Source organism: Delphinus delphis, chromosome 4, assembly GCF_949987515.2.
Source record: "Delphinus delphis chromosome 4, mDelDel1.2, whole genome shotgun sequence".
NCBI classification, from domain to species: domain Eukaryota; kingdom Metazoa; phylum Chordata; class Mammalia; order Artiodactyla; family Delphinidae; genus Delphinus; species Delphinus delphis.
This window is the reverse complement of record NC_082686.1, coordinates 58,062,283-58,085,153: the sequence shown is the minus strand read 5'-3', so window position 1 is coordinate 58,085,153 and position 22,871 is coordinate 58,062,283. Positions and strand designations below refer to the sequence as shown.

Genomic DNA, 22,871 nt, shown 5'->3' with positions numbered 1-22,871 from the left:
TTAGGAAGGATTTTCTCTGGGTAAAAACTGAAAATAAGCTAAGTTTATTTCTTAATGGCCCCTTTCTCTTCTTTTGGTAACACTGTCCTTGGTTGTCATCTTCTCCCCGCCTTGTGCCTCTGAAGCTGTCTTCCCTCCTCTGAGTGTACATTCAACTTCTCAGTCTCTCTCTAGGCAACCTGTCAAGGCCTTGAAGCATTTTGTCCTTCTCCACTTTCTTTTCCTTTCATCGTGACAACTGTAATCAGTCCTGGGTCTCTTCCCTCGCTCAGCAGACTCTATGATCAGCCATGGGCTAAAACACATCTCACAAATTGATTTGCATTTTTATATTCATAGCTGATTATGACGTAATAAGCCAATATCACAGGGGTACTTCCATTCTTAACTGGGGCTCCTGACAATTTAGTAGTACCCTTGATTTGACCATAACCTATTCAGTTTCTCTGCCTCAGTCTCTCCCCCTGTAAAATGGGGATAATAATAAAACTTCATATAGATTTGGGGGAATTAAATAAAGTAATATGTGTAAAGTACTTAGAAGAGGGCCTGGGATATAATAAGTACTCTGTAAGTGTTGGGGACCAGAGAAGGAATCATAAATGGTAGCGATTTGGGGGTGGGGGTAAGAAAACTTCCTAAAGTGGTCACATACTGCTGCTTAGGTGACAAACTGTGTCCTGAGAGGGAAGGGTCACAAATGCAGTCATCCCTTGGAGACACAGACCTGGAACACAGAGTGGCCCGCACGAAGGCCACAGCAGCCCTGAGCCTGATGCATTTCAGCCTCCTTTTAAAAAATCCGCTGGTCCACGTTTAAGTATGAGACTCTGGCACCACCTTCTGGTCACCACGGGGAAATGAGAATGAAAGGTTTGGTCAAGGCACCTCCAGCCGACTCCAGCCAGAGCCAGCCCGTGGAGGATCCCTGGAGGCCTGGAGGCCGAGCAGAGGGAAAGGCGAGCACCTGTGGTCTCCTCTCCGCGACAGAGAGCTCTGTGTCAGCTTCGGGTTCTCGTGTCAGCCTTCCCCAGGGCAAGGATCAAATAAGCAGGATTGCGCACAAGGATCGAATAACGAGGAAATGCAGAACACAGTGAGCAGGGGCCGCTCTATTCTCTTAACTCTTGGCCTTCACCAAGCCCTCTTCACCAAGACCTCTTTACCAAGATTTCTTTACCAAGAGATCAGTGCAGACGGCTGAGTCAGATACTGCTGTGGGGCCGTGAGGCACTGAATCCCAAGGGCTGCAGAGCAGCAGCTCAGAAGCTTCCCCCTGGCTTAGAGGCCCACTGAGAGCAGGGCTGGTCCAGTGCAGGGATGGGCATGGCATGCCTGTCTTGTGCCAGGCACTGTGGGAGACGCTTTCCTGTTAAGACTCCACAATCTTGTGCGGTTTTATCAACCCCACTTATCTGGTAAGACAACCCACAGCTCAGAGACCTCAGGAAATTTGTCAAAGGCGGTCTGTTTTTTTTTTAAAGAAGATGTTGGGGGTAGGAGTTCATTAATTAATTAATTAATTTTTGGCTGTGTTGGGTCTTTGCTTCTGTGTGAGGGCTTTCTGTAGTTGTGAGCGGAGGCCACTCTTCATCGCGGTGCACGGGCCTCTCACTATCGCGGCCTCTCTTGTTGCGGAGCACAGGCTCCAGACACGCAGCTTCAGTAGTTGTGGTCACGGGCCTAGTTGCTCTGTGGCATGTGGGATCCTCCCAGACCAGGGCTCAAACCCGTGTCCCCTGCATCGGCAGGCAGATTCTCAACCACTGCGCCACCAGGCAAGCCCAGGTAGTCTGTTTCTAAGGCACTGTGTTAATTTTCTAGGGCTGCTGTAAGAAAACGCCACAGACTGGGTGGCTTAAACAACGTAAGTTTATTTCCTCACAGCTCTAGAGGCTGGAAGTCCAAGATAAAGGTGTCAGCAGGTTTGGTTTCTCCTGAGGCCTCTCTCTTTGGCGTGCACATGGCCACCTTCTCCCTGTGTCCTCACAGGGTTTGCTCTCTGTGCACACCCATCCCCAGTGTCTCTGTGTGTCCTAATTTCCTTGTCCTATAAGGACACCAGGCAGACTGGATTAGGGCCCACCCGAATGGCCTCATTTTAACTTTACCAGTTTGTTTTTGTTTTTGTTTTTTGTGGTACGTGGGCCTCTCACTGTTGTGGCCTCTCCCGTTGCGGAGCACAGGCTCCGGACGCGCAGGCTCAGCGGCCATGGCTCACGGGCCCAGCCGCTCCTCGGCATGTGGGATCTTCCTGGACCAGGGCTCGAACCCATGTCCCCTGCATCAGCAGGCGGACTCTCAACCACTGCGCCACCAGGGAAGCCCAACTTTACCAGCTCTTTAAAGGCCCCATCTCCAGATATAGCCATGTTCTGAGGTACTGGAGATTAGGGCTTCAACATGTGAAATTCCAGGGAACACAATTCAGTCCGTAACAGGAACCAAGTCAGGCTTCAACCTTGGGCCTCTGGTTTCAGTCTGTGTCCCCTTCTGCGGCCCCATGCTGCTGTGCCCTCAGGCTTAGGCAAAATTTGCTTTCATTTGATTTCAGTGGGAGTGCAAGGTTTCTAAGAATCTAGGGAAAACTACCTTAGAAATTCAGTCAGAATGGCTATGTTTTACCCCTGCACCACAGCAGGTAGGCGCACCACACAGGGGACACCCCCTGTGCCCCGAGCTCTGGGCCCTCGGGACATCACCTGCACAAGGTCACTCCTTCAAGACTGGGGAGGTAGTTGGCACAGAGAGTCAGGCAAAAGAGGAGACAGAGAAATATGTTCCAAACGAAAGATCAAGATAGAAACTCACAAGAAGATCTTAATGAAATGGAGATAAGAATGGATATATTTTTCATGGCTTCAAGCAAACAAAATCACAAGTCCAAAGTTGACCTAAGAGTTAGCGGGAAGTGGGGGTTAACTGCCTGCTGAGAAAACCACCACTACATTTATAGGAAAATATACCTTGTCTTTTCCTCTCGGTTAAGCTGATAACTGGTGCCCAGGACCAGTCTGACAGCACCCCGTGTGCCTTACGACAGACCTTCTGGGTGTTGGCTCTCAGGGAAGGCCTGTGACAACTGCTTCTTCCATATGCTTGAGAAATGAAATATTTCCTGCCATGTCAATAAACAAAGGATGTCACAGTCATCAATGACTATACCCCTCAAACGTGAGCCGAGGAAACTCAGGGCTGAAAAGAATACCTGCCATCTAGCAGCCCGCCAGACTGCAGCCACCCCCTGCGGTGAGCCCTGAGGAAACTCAGGATGTGTCAGGATACTGGCCCCAGATGGCTGAGGTGCATATCAAAGGAATGATTTCAGTGAGCCAAGACTCTTGCATCTTCCGTACATAGAAAAGCGCTAAATTCCTTACCTTGAGATATCTGGTTTTCTTTAATTAGCAATAATCTTCCAACGTTCCCGACAACCTGCCCTTTGTTGCAAAACTCCTCTGTATCCTGGCTTCCCCCCTCGCCTCCTTGGGGCAGCTTCTCAGTTATCTGAAACGCTGTCTCCTGGGCTTCAGTCCTCATTCTGCCCCCAGTAAAACTTAACTCGCAGCTCTCACGTTGTGCATATATACTTTTTTAAGTCAACACGCTTGTTCAATAGCCCAGGGGAAATGACAGTCACATGTCGTGCTGGTGTTTGGGAACAAACAACCAAAGCAGCTGATGTGGAGGCCTAGGAAGCCTAATGCATCTCGGTAACATTCTTGTGACCAGCAGGCGGCGAGATGCCCCAGTATCCTTCCAATCTCCCAGATGTGTGCTTGCAGCCAGCAGGTTAAGGCTCTGGCGTGCTAGGATGCTGGGACTTCGGGCGCGTGCGCCATCGTTACCTCTCAGTGGAAGAGCCTTGTGCTTCATCTGCAGCCAGATTAAAGATGCAGGAACTCATGAGTATGAAAAGCATTGTGACTTTGTGGGTTCAGAATTGTAGCCAGTAAGAGCTGACCGGATTCAGGTGCTAGTGAGACAATCACAGACCAGTGGAGCAGAAAGGAACAGGGCACTGAAATGTGCTACATACAAGTCAGTGCTTGGATGCTGAAAGGGGCAATGGTCCAACAATCAGAAGTCCACGGATGGGATGTAATACTGACTCTTACCAGCTTTGGGGGTCTGGGTCACTTAACCTCATTGGGCCCATCTGAAGTGGGGACAATAACATGCTTTAGACAACGTGCCCTCCTGGAGGCTGGCTTACTTTAAGAACCTAATGAAATCATCTGCAAGAGGGTGCTCTATATTCAGAATACACTATACAGATATAACACATCCTTATTTTTAAAGACTTCCTCTTCCTTACAAGTACAGCTCTCTGCACAGACTTTATTATAGTGATTTTCACAGTGTTACATAGAAATTTACATGTTTATTTTTCCCAATAGAATGTACGTCTGTGGGGGCAATGACTAGATTATTCATCTTGTGTCTTTGGACCTAGCTCCTGTTCATCGCTGAATAAATAAATAAATAAATAATGTTAATCTACAAATTTACCAAAGGCATGAGGAAATGGTATGGATATATGAGCATGTACTATAAAAAGGAAAGTTCATGATTCTGGTCTTGGTTTATGAAACTCTCTTTCCCAAGTTAAGCACAGGTAATTCGGTGAAGACTTAGTAGAGCCACACAGAAAGAGGTTTCTGGTTCTGTTCACGGCCAGCACAATCAGAAGCTCTCAGGTCGTCATCCAAACTCCTGCCAGGTGAACACCTGTTATCAGAAGTCATATCCAAACTATCCAAATAGACAGGGACACATTTTTTGATGAATCTTTCATTATCTGAACTCTGGTGCTCAGCACCTGGAACTCAGGAACCAAAGTGATTCTCGTAAATATCCCTTGTTATCCAAACATACTGGTTTCCTGAGCTTGGATTGTGAGGGATGCCCTATTAGCCAAATGTATTTATAACATTCCCTTTATACACAGGCATAGGCATACACACATACATGTACATAGACACAAGCCATCCTTTTTCTTGACGACCCCTATCATTTATTGGTGCCCAGGATAACGAACATCATCTAACACAACGTTTCTGGAGCTTCTCCTGCCTAATTGTACAGTCAGGATCAGTTCTGCTCCGAGAAAGTATCTGAAGCTATGGCATGGTAGGTGGTATCCTGAGCTGCTTCTTAGGACTCACTGTCACTAAGGAAGGGAGAAAGGACATCCTAAATCCTGGGAGGGTCATCTCTGAATCCCTACTGCCTGGCACAGCAGTCTCATTTAATGCTTCTTAAGAGAGTGAGTGCTTGGGCCAGCTTCGAGGGCAGGGGCAGGAACATGATGGCATCTCCAGCCAGACGTGAACGGACTGGTGGTGGCCGAAAGTGCTTTGTCTCCATATTGAAATGTAGAGGGTATTTATGTTATAATATGTACATTTTAACAGAGTGTTTAGAGATCCTTTGGCCACGGTTAATGCAAGACACCTCAAGTACACAACTTTTTCAAATATAAGGTTTTTGGGGTTTTGTTTTGTTATTTTAAATCTTCAAGGTATATGGTTTTACTGCTGTTTGCTGTTTATTCAGAAGAGAATCAAGATAAAAACTTTTTTTTTTAACCCTCACTTGTGAAAAGGAAGCAAATTCTTACCTATGGACCAGCGTGTTCTTGAGGCCGCCAACCAGGCCCCGGGCGATGGTCTTCACTCTGGGCGTGAGGATCGCTTGAGACACATGGAAGGATCCGTGGGGAGAGCGCTCACTCAGCGTGGTCTCCAAGAAGAGGATGAGCTTGCGCACACTTGTGGTATTTGCCCAGGGCGCGGGGATCTTCTTTCCAGGCCATAGGAAGGGGTATTGCTTGTAGAAGGGACAGTGATAGAAGATGAGAACCTGAAACGTTCAGAACAAATAAAGGAGGGCAGTTCGTGAACAAGCTGAGTGTTAACTCCCGGCTTCATACTGATGGATTGCTAGGAGGAAAGGCGCACAAATACAAACACACGTGGAAATTCAAAAATGTTTATATACATATTTTTTTAGAAAAATTAATAAGCAAAGATTTAAGCACTTGCTATATGCCTGACTTGAAGTTTTTAACGTTTTGGGGGTCATGAACACCTTTGGAAGTATGGTAAACTCCTGAACCCCTTCTCAGATGGTTTTAAATGAATGTCTAAAATAAAATAGATAGGATTACAAAGAAAATCAATGAGATGGAAATATAGCTATCAACATAATAAGTAAATCTGTAATAAATTAATTAATGTATGCACTTCATAATAAACTCATTAAAAATATTTTGTTTTAAGTCTAATAAGTTCCATAATTTTGAGTAAATGATGAGTATACACAATATTTCAAGATATCTGCACTAAATGAATATCTGTGGTTTCTGTGGGGACAAAGTCATAGGGAGTTGCCAACACTGCCGACACTGCCATGGGTGACTGCTCACACATAATCAGTGGTTATACGGATTTTCAGTTAGAGGTTAAAAGCCAGTATGTAGTGCTTTTCCCATCCAAATTCACAGACTTCTTAAATTCTACCCTAACCCACTCCCCTTGGGAACCTCTGGACCCCAGGTGGAGAACCTCAGCGGTTAGTCCTGTCTATAAGTTACGACTCCTATGCTCACGAAATTGACCCTTAGCTCTTGGGTTGAGCTCAATACACTGAACTGAATTTGGGAGGATGTAGGTTTTCAGTTGCGCGTGCTGACTCTGAATGAAACTGCCCTTCCCGGGAGAGGGAGGGAGTGAGCTGTGTGAGGCAGGGAAGACTTCGAGTACCGGATGGGTCTCCAGTGGGACCTCTCAGGATGGTAGTGATTTTGCAAATAATTAGCAAGCCACATCCACGGCATTAATTAGTTTCTGAAGGCAGCAGAGAGACAGGGAATTGTTATTTCGATTGTCCCAATTCAGAGCTCTGATGCTTAGGTTTCCAGAAGTACTATGTTTTTTCTCCTCCCGGGTACCAGCGATTCTTCCCTGGAGGAATGTCCATTGTGTGTATTTACACTCCGTGGACCGCAATCCTCGAATAGCTGGGCTGACAGCATAATTCTCCTGGCACCCAAGGGCAAGAGCTCTGAATGTGTGTCTTGTTTCCGGGGTGCGTTTAGCCTAACTGCTCCTAAAGGCCTAGAGCTAGGGAGCACCAGGCTCAAAGCACTGAACAGGCTAGTTGTTCTTGCTGCTTTTAATGGCTTTGAGTAATGTCTGACTGCCTGCTAATGATGTTGGTGGTAAACACATGGGTTAATGAGGTTAATCACAGGCTCATCGTAAGCAGGTTGCCTGGGAGATTGGGGAAGATTTCCTGCTGGCGTTGTAACTGGCTAGTTTGGAAGGCTGGGGTCTCCAGCATCTGTAAGTGTGAAAAGCTGTGCTGTGAGATGGACTGTGGGCGAGGCGGGAGGCTGTGGGATCCTTCGACAGGGCCTGTCAGACCATTTCCCATGCTGCCTGGCCCCTGAGCAGAGGGTCAGGGGATGAAGGAAAGCGCTGTTCTTCACTCAGTCTTGGAGAACGAGCAAAAAGGACACATTCTACAAAAGGGGCTTTATGGCTTTCCTCAAGAGCCTTCTCAAGTAATCTGATCCTAAAGGTTATAGGGGGAATTTCTGTTTACGGTGGGAGCTTGGCTTAGCAAACCAGCCCTCATTCTACAGAATTCTGGGGGGCAGTAAGTCTTGCCCAGGGCCTGTGTTTTGCATCTGACTCCCGACCTCGCTCTGCTGTATTTTCTGTCTGAGATATTCTTCCCTCCAGCTCAGCAATTCATATGCAGGTTTTCTCTCGAGACTCAGATTTAAAATCTCATTTCCTTTAAGAATTATTCTTTAATTGACCTCTTCTTATTTTGATCATTCTTTTACAGGGGCCCCTGGGATGCAGATTTATACTACGTACTAGTTTTCAATTGATGGATTACAAAACCCTTTTTTTCATACAGCACGTTTGAGGCAGTTTTGCCTTGTAATTGTATGTTATCAGTTGTCTTATAGTTCACTAGCAGCACATATTCTTACCTTCTCATTAAGATTCTAAATACTGCCAAGTTGTAGATGAAATCTTCCAATTCACGGTACCCTCAAAACTCATAACCGCTAATATACCCATACATACCTGTGAGCTGTGATATAACTGCATGTTGAGTACATGAAATGTGACTGAATGGTGGTACACTTTTTTCTATCAAACTGAAGTAATAAAAGACTCTGGGGGTTACATGCAAGGCAGTTCATTATATAATGAATATTTAAAGTTTAACCACCAGTATGGCACTGGCCCAGCAGGGGGCAGATGATTGAGAGCTCTGTTGGAGATCTCTTTAGCTTTTAAGAAGAGGTTTAGCAGGGAAACCTCTGGGAAAGGAAGGGGAGCAGGGAAATCCTGGAATTCAAATTGATGACATGCTCCCTTTTTCTGACACATCATCACAGTCTCTTTCCTTCATAATTTTAGGGGTATTGGTTGTTGAATGACACAGATTAGCCCATACTTAAAAACTGTAACAGATCTTTACTGTTCTGCTAGAAATTCACTGTCCACATGATTCATTATTCCTGAAATTACCTGTTTCTCTTGCAAACTTCTAAATGATTTAGTATGCAATGTGGCAGCCCATCCAGAATACTATCTGTGCATAAAATTACAAAACTATAACAGATACCTGTTTATAAATTTAGCTGGACTCAAATTTAACCTTACCTGAATCCTCGTATTCAAAAGCCCTCTCACGGATCTTCCCTGTCTCCCATTCTGCTAACCCTCTGAGACCTTCTGATAATAGGGCTCTTGAATAAGGAGAAAGTGTTTTTATTAGCATCGTCTATGACACTAGTTGTGAAGATCACCAAGATGTGTGAACAGCCCTGGGAGAGCATTGAAGGCTGTGGGAACTCGTAGAGCCCAACAGCCTGTGACTGAGTCCTGGCCCTTGTGGCTCACTGACAATGTTCTCTTGGGCAAGGTGCTTAACTGCTCCCTGACTCAGTTTTCTCATCTGTAAAATGAGGATAATAATGACAGCCTATGTCATAGTGTTGTTGAGAGGATTAAATGAGTTAATCCCTGTACTTAGTACACTGTAAAGGCTCAATAAGTGTGTTATTGCTCTTGTTACTAGTATTATTTAGCATTGTAAGAGAGAGATTCCACTGGGGAAAAATCTGTCCAAATTTTTTTTTTTTTTTTTGCGGTACGCGGGCCTCTCACTGTTGTGGCCTCTCCTGTTGCAGAGCACAGGTTCCAGACGCGCAGGCCCAGCGGCCATGGCTCACGGGCCCAGCCGCTCCGCGGCATGTGGGATCCTCCCGGACCGGGGCACGAACCCGTGTCCCCTGCATCGGCAGGCAGACTCCCAACCACTGCGCCACCAGGGAAGCCCAAATCTCTCCAAATTTGACCTGCGAGTCTGAATAGATATAAACTTAGGTTTAGGGGAGAGGTGTGATAAATATTTGGCAAAATATCACTTACAAAAGTTTTAGTGAAGAAAAATAGCTTAGATAAAACTTAACAGATACTAAGAGTTAACTCATTAGTCTTCGTAGATTCAAAGACCTTCAGCACTTTCACGGGTGTGCAAAACCACCTGGTGTTTCCCTGGTTGTTTCCTGGTGTTTACTCAGGCCGAGCCTGGGAGTCATCCTGGAATCCTCACATCCCAACAGTTAGGAAACGCTATTAGGTCTAACTTCTGGTGGATTCCAAATCTGACCACTTCCCACTACTCTCCTCACTGGTTTCTGTACTTCCCTTCTGTCTTTCCAGGGCTCTTCCTAGTAACCAGAGGGATACCATCAAAACTTAAGTCAGGCCACAACACCCTGTGCTCAGAACCCTCCCAGAACCTTCCTCACTCAGAGTAAAAACCAAGTCCTTTCAGTGCCTTCAAGGGCCCCCTGATCAACCATTATCTCTCTGACCTCGTCCGCTGCTCTGCTCTCCAGTCCCGTGGCCCCTGCTTTTCCTCAACCATGTCAGGGACCCTCCTGCTTTGGGGCTCTGCTCTGACTGGTTCCTCTGCTGGGAAAGATCTTCCCCCAATAGATTCACTCCCTCAAATGTCATCTTTTCAATGAGGGCTACCCTGATCAACACATTTAAAACTGTGACCAACCCTCCAACCCATAGATCCCCGGTTCCCCCTTACTGTGCCTGGCTTTCTTTTTCCATTGCTTATTACCTTCTAACATTCTCTATAATGTATTTATCATGTTTATTATCTATGATCTATCTCTGTCCACCTGAATGAAATCTCCATTAGGGCAAGGATCTTTGTTTTATTTACTGATTTATCCCAAGTGCTTAGAATGGAGCTCGCCACGTACTTAGTGTTCACCATACATTTGCAAAGGAATAATCTTTAATTGCTTTCTAATTAAAAGCTCTTCCCTCAGTTCAAAAATCACTGCCTCTTTAAGATGCTTTGGTTAATGCATCTATGAGTAAGGGAGCAACTGTGAATGAAAGGTACTTTTTTGCTTTTTCTTTTTTAAAGAGAGTCTAAATTGGAGGCTGACCATTCCTGAAGCTCTCCTCTCTCACTACCCACCATCCTCTGGGACCAGAACAGAATATATCTGAGGCCCGCGCTCCTTTTCCTGAGTCTGTCCTTCCTGGGTCTGGGTTTGGGGCTCTTCTCAACTTAGGGATGCTCCTCTAGCCTTGATCTCTTTGCGGGTTCTTCCTTCCTTAACTGTCTTCCCCGCTGACCCAAACTCTGTGGAGATGGCCTTTCAAAATGTTAACTAACACCTCTGAGACGAATCACTTCACGTGCCTTTGTCAGCTAATGCTATCAAACAATATTTGGCAGGGATTATCTGATATTGAGTTGAAGACAGGATGGGACAGATGATCCCTAAGGGGAACTAGGAGTGTGAAAACAGATACAATGGGAGACAGAAAAATGGTAATGGCCAACTGGTCCTATTTCACAACTCTGCCTTGGGCTGGTTCTGGCCAGGCCATTGCCAAACAAGTTAATCCCAGTTCAGCTGTGCCCAGGGGAGCCCTTGGAGTCGTCTTAGAGCCCATGAACTGGTGTGCAGATCTTTATCATCCCAAACAATCTATGCCTTCTGACCCAAGAGCCCTGGAGTGAGCTGCCTTAGAGCTGGTGACACAGAAAAAGCAGAAAGAGTTCCGTTGTTGCCCTTGGAAGCTAATCTCTGTTCCCTCCTACCTGGCTCTTCTTCTCCCACAGCGTCTGGAGCGTCATACTCTCCACACTGCAGGCTGAGCACAGCTTGTTCCCAAAGGCCTCCTGGATCCGGAGAATCAGGCGTTTGTGATGGGCCTCGTCCATGGCATAGAAGTGGTTGAAATCCAGGAAGACAATCTCTTGGGGGTGCTGTGTGAGGAACGAGTCAATCTCCATCAGCCCATCCCAGACCCTGATGCCAAAAAGCCCGTGAATGAAGTAGATTTCCTGGTCGGCATCCCCTGGCTTGGAAGACACACGCAGGTCGAAGTAGCGGATCCCAGCGTCCAGCTGTTCTCGGAATGTCAGGTTCTGAGTCACAGACCATTTCTTCATGAGCTTCTTTACCAAGGAGATCCTGGCGAGGCGTTTGATAGCTGGGGTTTGGTCAGGCCCCACTGGGGACTTTTCGTCTACCCAGTAACTGAATGAATCATGGGAGCCTATACGAAGCAATAAATGTGAGGAGAGGGGTTGAGACTGGAGCTGGGACAGATAATCCAATTGATAAGAAAACAACAACAAAAATTTAGAACCAAGCACACATGCAGAATATTGTGAACAAATACTTGCAAAAATTTTCAAGCTTGCTAGGGATGAAATAAACACAAATAAGAGTAACATAGTCTTATTAGCAGCTTGTCAAGCCTGCGGTAAAACTATAATTTCATACATTGCTGGTATAAGGTATTGATTAATTAATAAATACCTTTTTTTTTTCTTTTTTTGCGGTACGCGGGCCTCTCACTGTTATGGCCTCTCCCGTTGCGGAGCACAGGCTCCGGACGCGCAGGCTCAGCGGCCATGGCTCACGGGCCCAGTTGCTCCGCGGCACGTGGGATCTTCCCAGACCGGGGCACGAACCCATGTCCCCTGCATCGGCAGGCGGACTCTCACCACTGCGCCACCAGAGAAGCCCACGTCCCTCTTTTTGAATAAGCCAAATCTGCTATTAAATGATCAAATGCATGTTGTATTTCTCTTCCTTAAAGAGGGTAGGGATCCTCCTAGACACTGAGATGATCTTATTGTTATAAAGTCTAAGTGACCACGAGAGACACATTTCTAACTATAGTGAGAAAATACTTCAGCAGTAACTTAAGTAAAAATTATCTTTAACAAATATCTTTTGTTTTGTCATTGGTTTCTATCTGGTGTCAACCATTATTATTTGGTTGGCTTGGTGACTGGCCCTGACCCTGGGGGGCTCCACACAGGCGGCTGCACTTTGCAAGCAAAACCTAGGAGGAAAGTGTCATGTTCTGACACTACCAACCTTGTTCTTAATCACTACCACCCACACCAGAATCAAAATTCTTATATTCATATAGAATACTCTTGACTGTCACCAGTTATCCTTTTTACTAAATTGTAGAGTAGGCATTTCATACATAATATAGGATTTTACACAACTCTACTGTTTCATGTTTTATTATTTCCATTTTCTTGAAAATAAATCATTCTGGGAATGGCTTTACTGTTCTATCCTCTCAGAAATAAAGCAAAAAAAAAAAAAAGGTGGCAAGCGATGCTTTATTTTTATGTAGTCTCTACAACATGGAGGGTATTCAGTAACTATTAAGAAAAAGCATAGTTATCAATCCTTAGGCAAAATGAATTTTGCCAGCAAGAGAATTACTAGCATATTTAAGGTAAAAAAAAAAAATTGCCGTTACTAATAGAAATGTGGGGCAAGTCCCCCTGGAGCTTCCATACTGGTTGTCTCTGCTAATAAGACTCACTGGATACTTGCCGAATGTTCTGCTTCCTTGGGCTGCACAGAAATAGGAGATCTTCATACCTCCTCATCAAGAGATTTATTACGAATACATTATGTATAGATGGAGAACAGCCAGTTCTCTCTTCTTTTTAGATTTTATCAGCAGCCCAGCTGTTCGGGATTGAGTGTGTAATATAGTGTGAGTTCCGCATAATACTTAATTCTTCTTTGGGTATCAGGGAATAGGCATTATCCAAGCATGGAGGAGAGCAAATCCTCTCTGGTATTCTCTTGTTGGTGCTGAGTCCAGTTTCATGTCCAGAGGGAGATATGCTAACAACCTCTGAGGCTTTTCTCTGTGTCTGAGGATTCTGCGGCACTGTGACAGCGATGGGCCCCCAGGGACCATTTCTGAATACACAGGGTACCCAGCCCATCCCACAGAAGAGGGAGGGTGTGCACGTTCCCTGGGAACCGGGAGTCCCTCTTTCTCTCTTTCCTCCCTTTTCCATTCTGGGTGCCCAGCACTGCCCACTTCCGTCCCCTTGATAGGAAGAGACAGGACAAGGGAACAGGCCATTTGCTGACTGGTTTACAGCAGTTGTCCTACCGAGGCCTCCAGCAGTCAAAGCCAGCACTCACTCATTAACCACTGTCAATACTTTTGCCTTTCTACTTACTTTTTTCCAGGAAGTGTTTGGCCTCACTCACATAGAGTGAGGGAATAACATTCAGGTACTTAAGTGCATTTAACTATTTCTTTTTCAAAAAACTGGATAAAAATGCCCCAACCCTCACCAGAATATTTACAAGTTATACAATGTGCAAATAATACTTATAAAAAGAAAATCCTAATATTTTGCACTCCAGATTTATTATCAAAGTTTCCTCTTCTCCCTACACCTGAAAGAAGTTATTTCACTCTTTAAAGATTGTCTTTAGGGCTACTTCTCCCCCTCTGCCCTGGGATGTATGGGTTAAATTCACACATTTCCCCCAGAAGAGGTGGAAAAACCCCTGCTCCATTGGTCCTTGCCTTGTTCTCGAAGAGAACTGCTGTGTGGAGTTGGTAGGGATCTCTGCTCCATGAGTTCTGGCTTGTTTTATGATAAGGTTAGAAAATAGTTTAGAACCTCACCCTGCTGTGATTTCTGCCACGGGAAGTGTTTTTGCTGCTACTGCCTGGGAGCGCCTGTGCATCTTCACTCATCCTCTCCATGGCCCTTTTATCACTGTCTAAAATAGATTTAAGTGGTCCTCTTTATCTTAAGAACAAAACAAAGCACTTTCCATTACACGCCTTACCCCTTCAAGTGACTATCTTCTCTTTCTTCCCAGTTGTTGAATTCTTGAAAAAGAGGCCAGTCGTGTGGCCTTTGTCTCCCCTGATCTACTCCCTCCTTCCAGTTGGAGGCCACCTCCTATCCTTCTATTGCTACTTTTGATCCTTATAACCTTGGAATCAACAACTCCAAGTGGCTTTATTCTTCTTAGCTTCTCTGAGGGTCTGCTAAGTCAGCCCTTTTCTGGAACCTTCCATTCCCTTGTGATCCACGATGCACACTTTTGGGTGTTCCTATCCTGTTACCTCTCTCCTTTGGCCTCCTTTGCTGGCTCCTCTCCCTCCTTCTTGTTCCCCAGTTTAAACGTTTTCCAAGGGTCTTTATTCCTTCCTTCTCCCACCCTCAGAGATTTCATCCACTTCCCAAGTTTTTACCACAGCACCATTATGCAGACGACACCAAAAGTTTCATTTCTAGCTCAGACTCTTCTAAGTTCCAAATTTATGTTTCCAACTTCTCCTGTGGTCTTCCATCCACGCCTGCCTGCTGACACAACAAATTACAGATTTTCAAAGTCCAGCTACTCATGCTGTCCCTCTCACCCCTACAAAGTGCCTCTCTTGAAGTTCTGCTCAGTTACTCAGACTTGAAACCTCGGATTCTAATTAAATTCTTCCCTCTCCCTCACCCACTTCATCCAACCAGGTACTAAATCTTTGCATTTGACTTTTACAACAGACATCAAACATGTCTCTTCCTTTAACCTTCACCTGCCACCCTCCTCATTACCAGTCCTTTAATCAGGACCAAAACAACCCTAACTTGTCCTTTCAGTCCAGCCTCTCTCCAATTTGTTCATATTGGAAAGTCAATCATCTCAAGATACAGATCAGGTTCAAACTCTGGACACTGGGGTTTAGGACTCTCCTCAATACCGCTCCAATGTATTATTTCAGTCTCATCCCTCACCAGGCCCCTTCCTGGACTCTATGCACTTACTTTTGCTGACAGCTTCCATAAAATATTCTCTTACCCCAACTCTGTCTACCAGCGTTTATAACCCATATTGGGCAAGCTGCCTACCCTATGTCTCAGTTTTATAATCTGTAAAATGGGCATGATAGTATCGATTGTCACAAAAACTGTTGTGAACATTGGAATGCATGCAAAGTGCCTGGAACAATGCTATACATACTAAGTGCTGAACTATTGTTATTGTTATTATAAGTCATTCTCTGTTAGCTGGAAACTAGAGGGAAGAAGGGGTGATTAACTGAAATTCCTTATCTTAAATACTTAGGGTCTGGAAGATTTTCTTTCCTGTGCCAGAAGCACTGTTCCTCTCCATCTCCATCTTATTGGTTGACATGGAGATGATAGCTTAGCCTCTACTTTGTTGACAGTAGCTGTCACTCACTCTCTTGGTCACAGCCTAAGCTTTGTCATCGCCCACTTCTAAAATCACAAAATGCAATATCCTACTTTCTGATCACAACTTACTTTCTTCTGCCTCCTTGTGACTTGACTTCTATTCCCCCTAATCTGAGAGCCCAGAGTTGGCTCCACTTCACCCTTTAGCTACAACCAAGGTTGTTACTTGCCACTTTTACCTGCAGAATTATTCATTATAACCATCCAGAAGCTGTAAGGATCACCGTTGAGGCACTCATCTGTCTCTACATGCAGATTGTGTGCACAACCCCAGAATGCACATGGAAATATTAACGTGATATTTTTTAACAAACTTTTTGCCTAATAACAAATGCTCTACTTCTCTAATATTTCTCTTTTATAGAGTGGACTAAATAAGGTTTTAGAAAATAATAGTCATCAAATATTGGATGACTATTTTCAGACTTTTCTGGCTAGGGAACTTTTGTTGTCATCTCAAGAATATTCCATACAGAGCAGGAAATATGGACATACAGGCCTCTCCTTAATGTTCTACACTCCATGGATTGATATCATCCCTAATTTTAGCCCTACAAAGGTAAGGTTTTTTTCCTCCAATTTTTTTTTTTTTTTTTTTTGCGGTACGCGGGCCTCTCACTGTTGTGGCCTCTCCCGTTGCGGAGCACAGGCTCCGGACGCGCAGGCTCAGCGGCCATGGCTCACGGGCCCAGCCGCTCCGCGGCATGTGGGATCTTCCCGGACCGGGGCACGAACCCGTGTCCCCTGCATCGGCAGGTGGACTCTCAACCACTGCGCCACCAGGGAAGCCCTCTTCCAATTTTTGAAAACTGTTTTTTTCTGCAATCCTTTCATTTTCACAATTACCACTCTTGTCTCTTCCTGTTTCTTTATACAATCAAAAGGCATTAAAATGTCTCTATTTCCTCTCTTTATGTATACAAAACCCTGGATAATGTATGCGAAAGCATTTTGTAATCTAAAGCAGTAATTCTCAACCTTGAATGCACATCAGAATCCCCTGGGGGAGCTTTTAAAAAACACCAGTGCCCAAGATCCCACCCAAGACCCATGGAGTCAGAATCTCTCTGGAGTGGGAGTTGAGAATAAAAAACTTGAAAAGCTCGCCTGGTGATTCTATCAGACACCCAGGCTTGACATTCACTGCCATAAATGTAAGATGATCCTTTGCTGACAAGCTCTCTGACTTCCGGGGATCAATTTCTCTGGTTGGTCTTCTACTACTTTCAAATCTTCAAATAATAATCTGGTGCACTGCCTTTCCCATATCTGGGTAGAAGCTCTCTTTACCATCCTTTGTGTTCTAGGAATGCCTCCTGCTCTTTGACCAGCTGAATAATCACCACTTCTTTGTAGAGAAGAAAAATATTGGGGCGCCTTGCTTCTTTATCATGCCTTCTAGTAAGTAATTAGATGAGGATCTTTAAGTTTAATTAGAGCATTTCAGACGTGCACTGGGTCACAGAGTTCAGAATCAAGTCACTGAGGCAGCAAAATCACAAGGAAAGAGATATTTGAATGAGAAAAGGTTAGCAGGATGTCTATCCAGTGTTAGGGGTATTTCCTCCTAGGCAGCGTTAGGTTACAAGATAATCGAAGGGACCAAGCAGGAGAAAATGAGCCGCTTTGTGAGGACTGGGGACAGCCAGTTGGCTCCTTATCTGGAACGCCAATTGCTGCTTGACTCTTTCTTAGGTTTGCTATTTGGGAGTTAGGAGACCTCACGTGAGCACACAACAGTTTTTAGTTAAGGCACTTTCATTATCCATTTCTCGCAATTTGGAACAGTAGCCATTTTTCTGAACTCAATTAAAAAGAGTTTAAAGCAAGCTTCTTGGGAAGCTGGTCTCTAAATAAAACTAAGAGAATTCAAATCACACACCCTGAAGTGATACACGTCATCACAACACAATGGCATTTCAGATTATGAGGTGACTATACGTAGAGCCACGAGGGAAGAATGAGACAAGAGTTAAGTGAAGAATGTTAGAAAGAGAAAATCTTCTTTATCACACCTCTGGGTGGCATCCGGGGAGGTGGGGATGGTGACCCAGGTCAAAGAACGCCTGACCTCCACTTGTCAAAGCAGGACTTGAGGGAAACAGCCTCCCAAGGAAAACCCTGTATCCCTGGAAATGTCCACTGACAGCACAGTGTGACAGGCACAGTGCTAGGCCCGATGCTACATACAGGAGGAGGCTGGAATCCTCCTCGGGACTCGCTGCCTAGCAGAGGAGACCCAAACCCCATCCTGCAACCAGTGGTTTAACAGAAATACATGCCAGAAAGTAGGGGCAATTAATTCCATCCAGGGGTTTCAAAACTTTCATTTAAAGGTCAATTTGTATCTCTGTTTCAGGGATAAGAGAGAACATAAAGAAACGAAGTCGCTCAATATTCTGTGATAACCTAACTGGGAAAAGGATTTGATAAAGAATAGAAACATGTATATGTATAACTGAATCACTTTGCTGTACACCTGAAACTAACACAACATTGTAAATCAACTCTGCTCCAATATTAAATAAAATTATTTTTTTTAAAAAAAGAACGCCTGACCTCATAGATTTAAGAAAATCTCTTCTCCTCACTTCCCTCAGGTACCACCCTGCCCTTGGTTGGCCCTTTAACCTTGAAGCCCATTAACCCCTCCAAGTCTGTTCACTGAAGGCCACCCTCCCACCCTGTGTTTACTCACACCATTCAATGTATCGGTGCCTCTAGGCCACGTATTCTCAACTGGGTGACTCCGCCCCAAGGGAACAAAAAATTGGTTCTTGGGGGAATGAAAAAATCTTACTCTTTTTATGTTCAAGGTATAAAGAGAGTACCTAAACAGATATACCATACAGTGTATCTGTGGTATTAAAATTTCATCACTGCGGGGGTGGGGATAGTGAGAAGGAGTGGCATAGAAATAGCTAAAAAGACTCCTTAGTTTGGCCACAGAGGAAAAAAGGCTGAGAAATATCACTCCAGACTGAGCTCCCTGGTAGCCAAATGGACAGCTGACGTGTCTGGGTTGGATCTCTGACCCTGCACCTCTTTTATCCTTAACTGGCATGTCTGTCAATGCCACCAGTGACTGTTTCCCACTGGACGCCATCCATAAGGTGAGTCGGTATTGGAGGGTTCTGTTCTCATCCCCTGCCCCTAGAACACTAACGGGTTGAGAGCCAGTTAATTTTTAAATATTCCTACCAGGCTTCTCCAGGCCCAGCAAGTCATTTCTCCACCTACATAGCCCTGAAGGACCCAGAGTTGTAGTGTACAAGATGCCAGTTTAGCAAGAAGAGATTTACCAATGGTAAGTCCTGAGCCCTGGCTTGATGAAACACTGTAGCTCCGGATAAGCTACATGGAGAGTTCCCACAATGGTTAAGAGCATGGCATCTGGTGCCAGGCTACCTAGATACATACTCCTGGCTGCGCTGCTTACTAGCTAAGTGACTGAAATGCGGTGCCTCAGTTTCTCACCTGTCAACAGGGGACAACAATAGTACCAACATCAATGGTTTGTGGTGAAGGTTAAGTGATTCGCTTAGGTAAGCATTCAGAAGAGTCCTTGGCCAACAGAATGAACTCAAACATATTATTAGTATTATTTCATTATTAAGGAATTTGTGTTATCTTCTACTTGAATGACACAACCTGAGAAACAAATAATTCTAGTTTTTAAATAATGTTGTGAAACCTCATTAAACATTCATATTCAGGGATCTGCTGTGGCAGTTAACTGAGAAAAAGGAAGTTTGCAGCTTAAGGGATTTATTTTCGGTTTCATCCAGAATTAACATCAAAAGGAATAAATTAAAATCACAGTATTATGTAGGCTAAGTATAAATTGGCACTAAAAGTATAATTATAAACAATCTCTAGTCTGCTCCTGTGTCAATAACAGGAATAAATAAATTCAGTGACTACGACGCAATTTGAAAATATGGGAGAGAAAGTTCCAAGGATATTCTTGAACTTTTTACTTTTAACATCATAGAATTAGACATCCACAAGTGATTTCTATAGAAAAACAAACACAAAAAAACCAAATCCAATCTATCGCTAAAGGCATGTTGGATATCTGATTTTTGGAGAAGGAAAACCTATAATCCATTATTTGAAATGGAAAGAAACAGTAATACTTCCCCAACTCTTCAAAAAACCCTATCAGTTTTCATAAATACCAGTAAAACACTCAAACACTTATATAACCATCCACAACAAATCTTTCTATAATAGAAAGCATTAAAACACCAAACACCAGAGTCTTCCTGAAGCTTTCTTCAGTATTCCGAAGTCATACTTTCAGAAGTTTTTTTCTGTATTTCTTGCACATTTAAAATACTAGTGCACAGTTCTTAAGGACGTGAGCATGACCGCTTTATGTCAGATCATCTCCCTCAACATTCTTTATCACTTTGTTTTTTCTTTGCAAGTATGGACTTTTCAGGCCTCTTGGGTTCACGGATTTTATTCAAAGCCTTTTCGCTTTCTTAGACGACATTTCTACTCAGTAATGTGGCAAGTTGAGAGCACTAATGTACAATTGGGCCTATTGAGAGAGCAGCTGGGCCATGGGTGTGACACATTTCTCCATCTCCTGGCCTGGATGTACCTGCAACTTGAATGTTTTTGCTAGCCCACACGTGTGAATTTGCTATGAGATATTTTTCATTCAGGAAGTGAATTCCAGGTAAAACAAATCTTATTATAAGTTGTTATAGCAAATGTTTAAATAGCAAAACTTCATAGTAGGGATACCTATAGAGGTGTTTGGAACTAATGTCTCTCAGTCGCCAAAGCATTTGTGTGCACGTTGATGCGTATATGTTGACACTAGAGTGGTCCGTCTGAAATGAAATCCAGGTAAAACTTATATTCAGAAGGAAAAAAAAACATGCTTCATTTACTTGGAAAAGTATATTTAAAAGGATTGAAAAAAATTCACTATTTCACAGAAGTATTTTTACTAATAAAAATAAAGATGTTCTAATAGACATAATCATCATTCTGCAAAATTTCTTTTAAAGACAATTATTATTTTGAGCTTATTTTTAAAAGAGCCATCTAAACTCCAGATTTTTATCAGCACTTCATCATACTACTGCTGTCAAAATTAAGATGGTCTGGCTCATTGCAGGCTAGGTCTTAAAACATATACTGAATGTGCATGCATTTTCTGTTAGGAATAGTCAAAGTGTTCAGTTAGGGCTTGTTTATTTTATCTCAGTTTGAACTTTAGGTCATATGATTTGTAATTTCATACTCTATCTCTGATTATTAGCCTATACCATACCAGGTGAGGCCAGAATAATGCAGGCAGCTTGCAAGAAAACAGGTGCAGCCGTTTTGCCAGTTACCCAGTGGAGCTGATGCTGCCTAAAATGGTACTGAATGTCCAATTTATTTTTCTAAATTCATGTAAAATATACATAGCAAAAAATTATTCTGGGAAAATGAATAAGATCTTTGCTGCAAAAACTACAGTGAGAGGATATTAAAGATGCCCAAACACAAAAGACCAAAAATCTTGCTTACACTCTATCTTAATGAAGCTAGGTCATTCAGATAACCAGAAGGTGTCTGGGCTGGAATAAAGGGTCAACTAGATCAAATGATGGTCAGTGCATACAGCAGAAGAGAGAGCAGTATCAGGCTTTATAAAGAGAGAGAAAAGATAAGTGTTCAAGCCAAAGAAAGACAGTAATGTTCTCCCATCTCCAAAGGAGGAAAAGAAGAGAGAACAGCCCTCAGGTGGAGTTGGGAGCAGAAACTGAGAGGTCTAGCTGAACAACAGCTCTTCCTCATACTATCCATCCACCTTGGAGAGTTCTGGGAGATAGCCTGGTGATGTATTAATCCATTTTAAAGGGTTGAATTTTTCTGAAAAAATAAGAGGATTTTATGCCTTGATTTACACAGAGCCCAGAAGATTCTATCTTCATATAATTTCTAAGAAATCTTTCAAAAGTATTTCTTAGAAGATGAGCTTAAAAGTGAGGTTTGGGCCCTCAAACCCACTGTCTCACTAAAAGTGTTTGCATTTTAATGAACCTGTGATTTTTAAGAAGTTAAAAAAATTTTTTTTCAAAAGTTCTAAAACTAAGGCAATCAAAACATTCCCACTCAAGATCATTTGAACAAGAAGTCAGGATATTCTTCTAAGGTTTGGAGAGACCACTACTCTCAGACTCAAATGGTGACAGGGAATATACAGGGACACCTCTCTGGCCCTTCAGAGAGCATGGGTCCAGCTGGACTCCAAATGCCCTGCTGCTTGGCTCTCACTTCCCGAAGAGGCTGTCACCAGCTCCTCTCCCTCCCCGGCATCTTCCTGCCTGGTGACAGCAGCTCTGGCAGCACCGTGGGCTTCCAGGGAGAGCTATGTTGAGGGGCACAGTATCACAGTGGTGGCTGAAGGGACCCATCACCAAGGGATGTAAAAGTATCACTGGGATAATCTGCAAACTTGGTGCCAGTTGATGTAGGTTTTCACCAGTGACTCCTTACAAAATGGGCAGGATGTTTAAAAAAAAAAGAGAGAGAGAGAGAGAGATCTCTTTAAGGCACATAGTAAACTCTTTATCTTAAATATGAACATGTGATAAGGATAAAAAAGTCATTTTCAGTTCATGCAGAGAGAATCCTGGTAAGTGTGGTATCTTTTGTTTGCTCGGCACAAATGAAATATTCATCTCTGGCGTTAATGGCTTTTGACATACTTGCAGCAGTATTAAGCAGTGGGTGCGGGTGTGCAAGTCTGCAGACAGAAGCTTGGAAGGACCTAAACTGATCTGCCGAGAAAGGGGAGGGAGCTTGAGAGGCCAGGAGGAGAAGGGGAGAGAAGGAGGGAATCCTAGGGCAGCAGGGCTGAGGAGAGAGAACTGGGAGAGGAGATAACCTAATGCGGAGTTTTCAAAGATGTAAAATTTCACCTCAACATTTCTCTATAAATCACGAATACATATTCTTTAAGTGACAGTGTGAGGGGTGCCATGATATTAACCTGTCTAGAGCAAACACACGTCCTGCCCATCCCAGTTTTCAGGCCCCCTCACACCAGGGGGTTCTCCTCTGCCAGACCGTCCCTCCTTGCCTCAACTTGCCCAGTGCCTGGCCCAGAGGGGCAGACCTCGATTGGGAGCGGAGTGGTGTCACATAAAGATGAGGGGAAGGTGGAAACGTACAAGAGGAGGCTTCCCTCTGGTTGAGATGGACTTCCTTCATGAAAAATCTTTTTCATGGTA

At 44.0% G+C, this 22,871-nt stretch overlaps 1 protein-coding gene across 1 annotated transcript in view; it reads right to left on the bottom strand.

Annotated features, from left to right (window-relative positions):
• The window catches only part of PLCXD2 (phosphatidylinositol specific phospholipase C X domain containing 2), a 43,401-nt gene that overhangs the window by 2,428 nt on the left and 18,102 nt on the right, over positions 1-22,871 (bottom strand). The window contains exons 2-3 of the mRNA XM_060009879.1: positions 11,176-11,636; positions 5,624-5,865 (exon numbers count right to left, since the gene is read on the bottom strand). Of these exons, the coding sequence (XP_059865862.1) occupies positions 5,624-5,865; positions 11,176-11,636 (703 nt within the window). The remainder of the gene's footprint in view (positions 1-5,623; positions 5,866-11,175; positions 11,637-22,871) is intronic.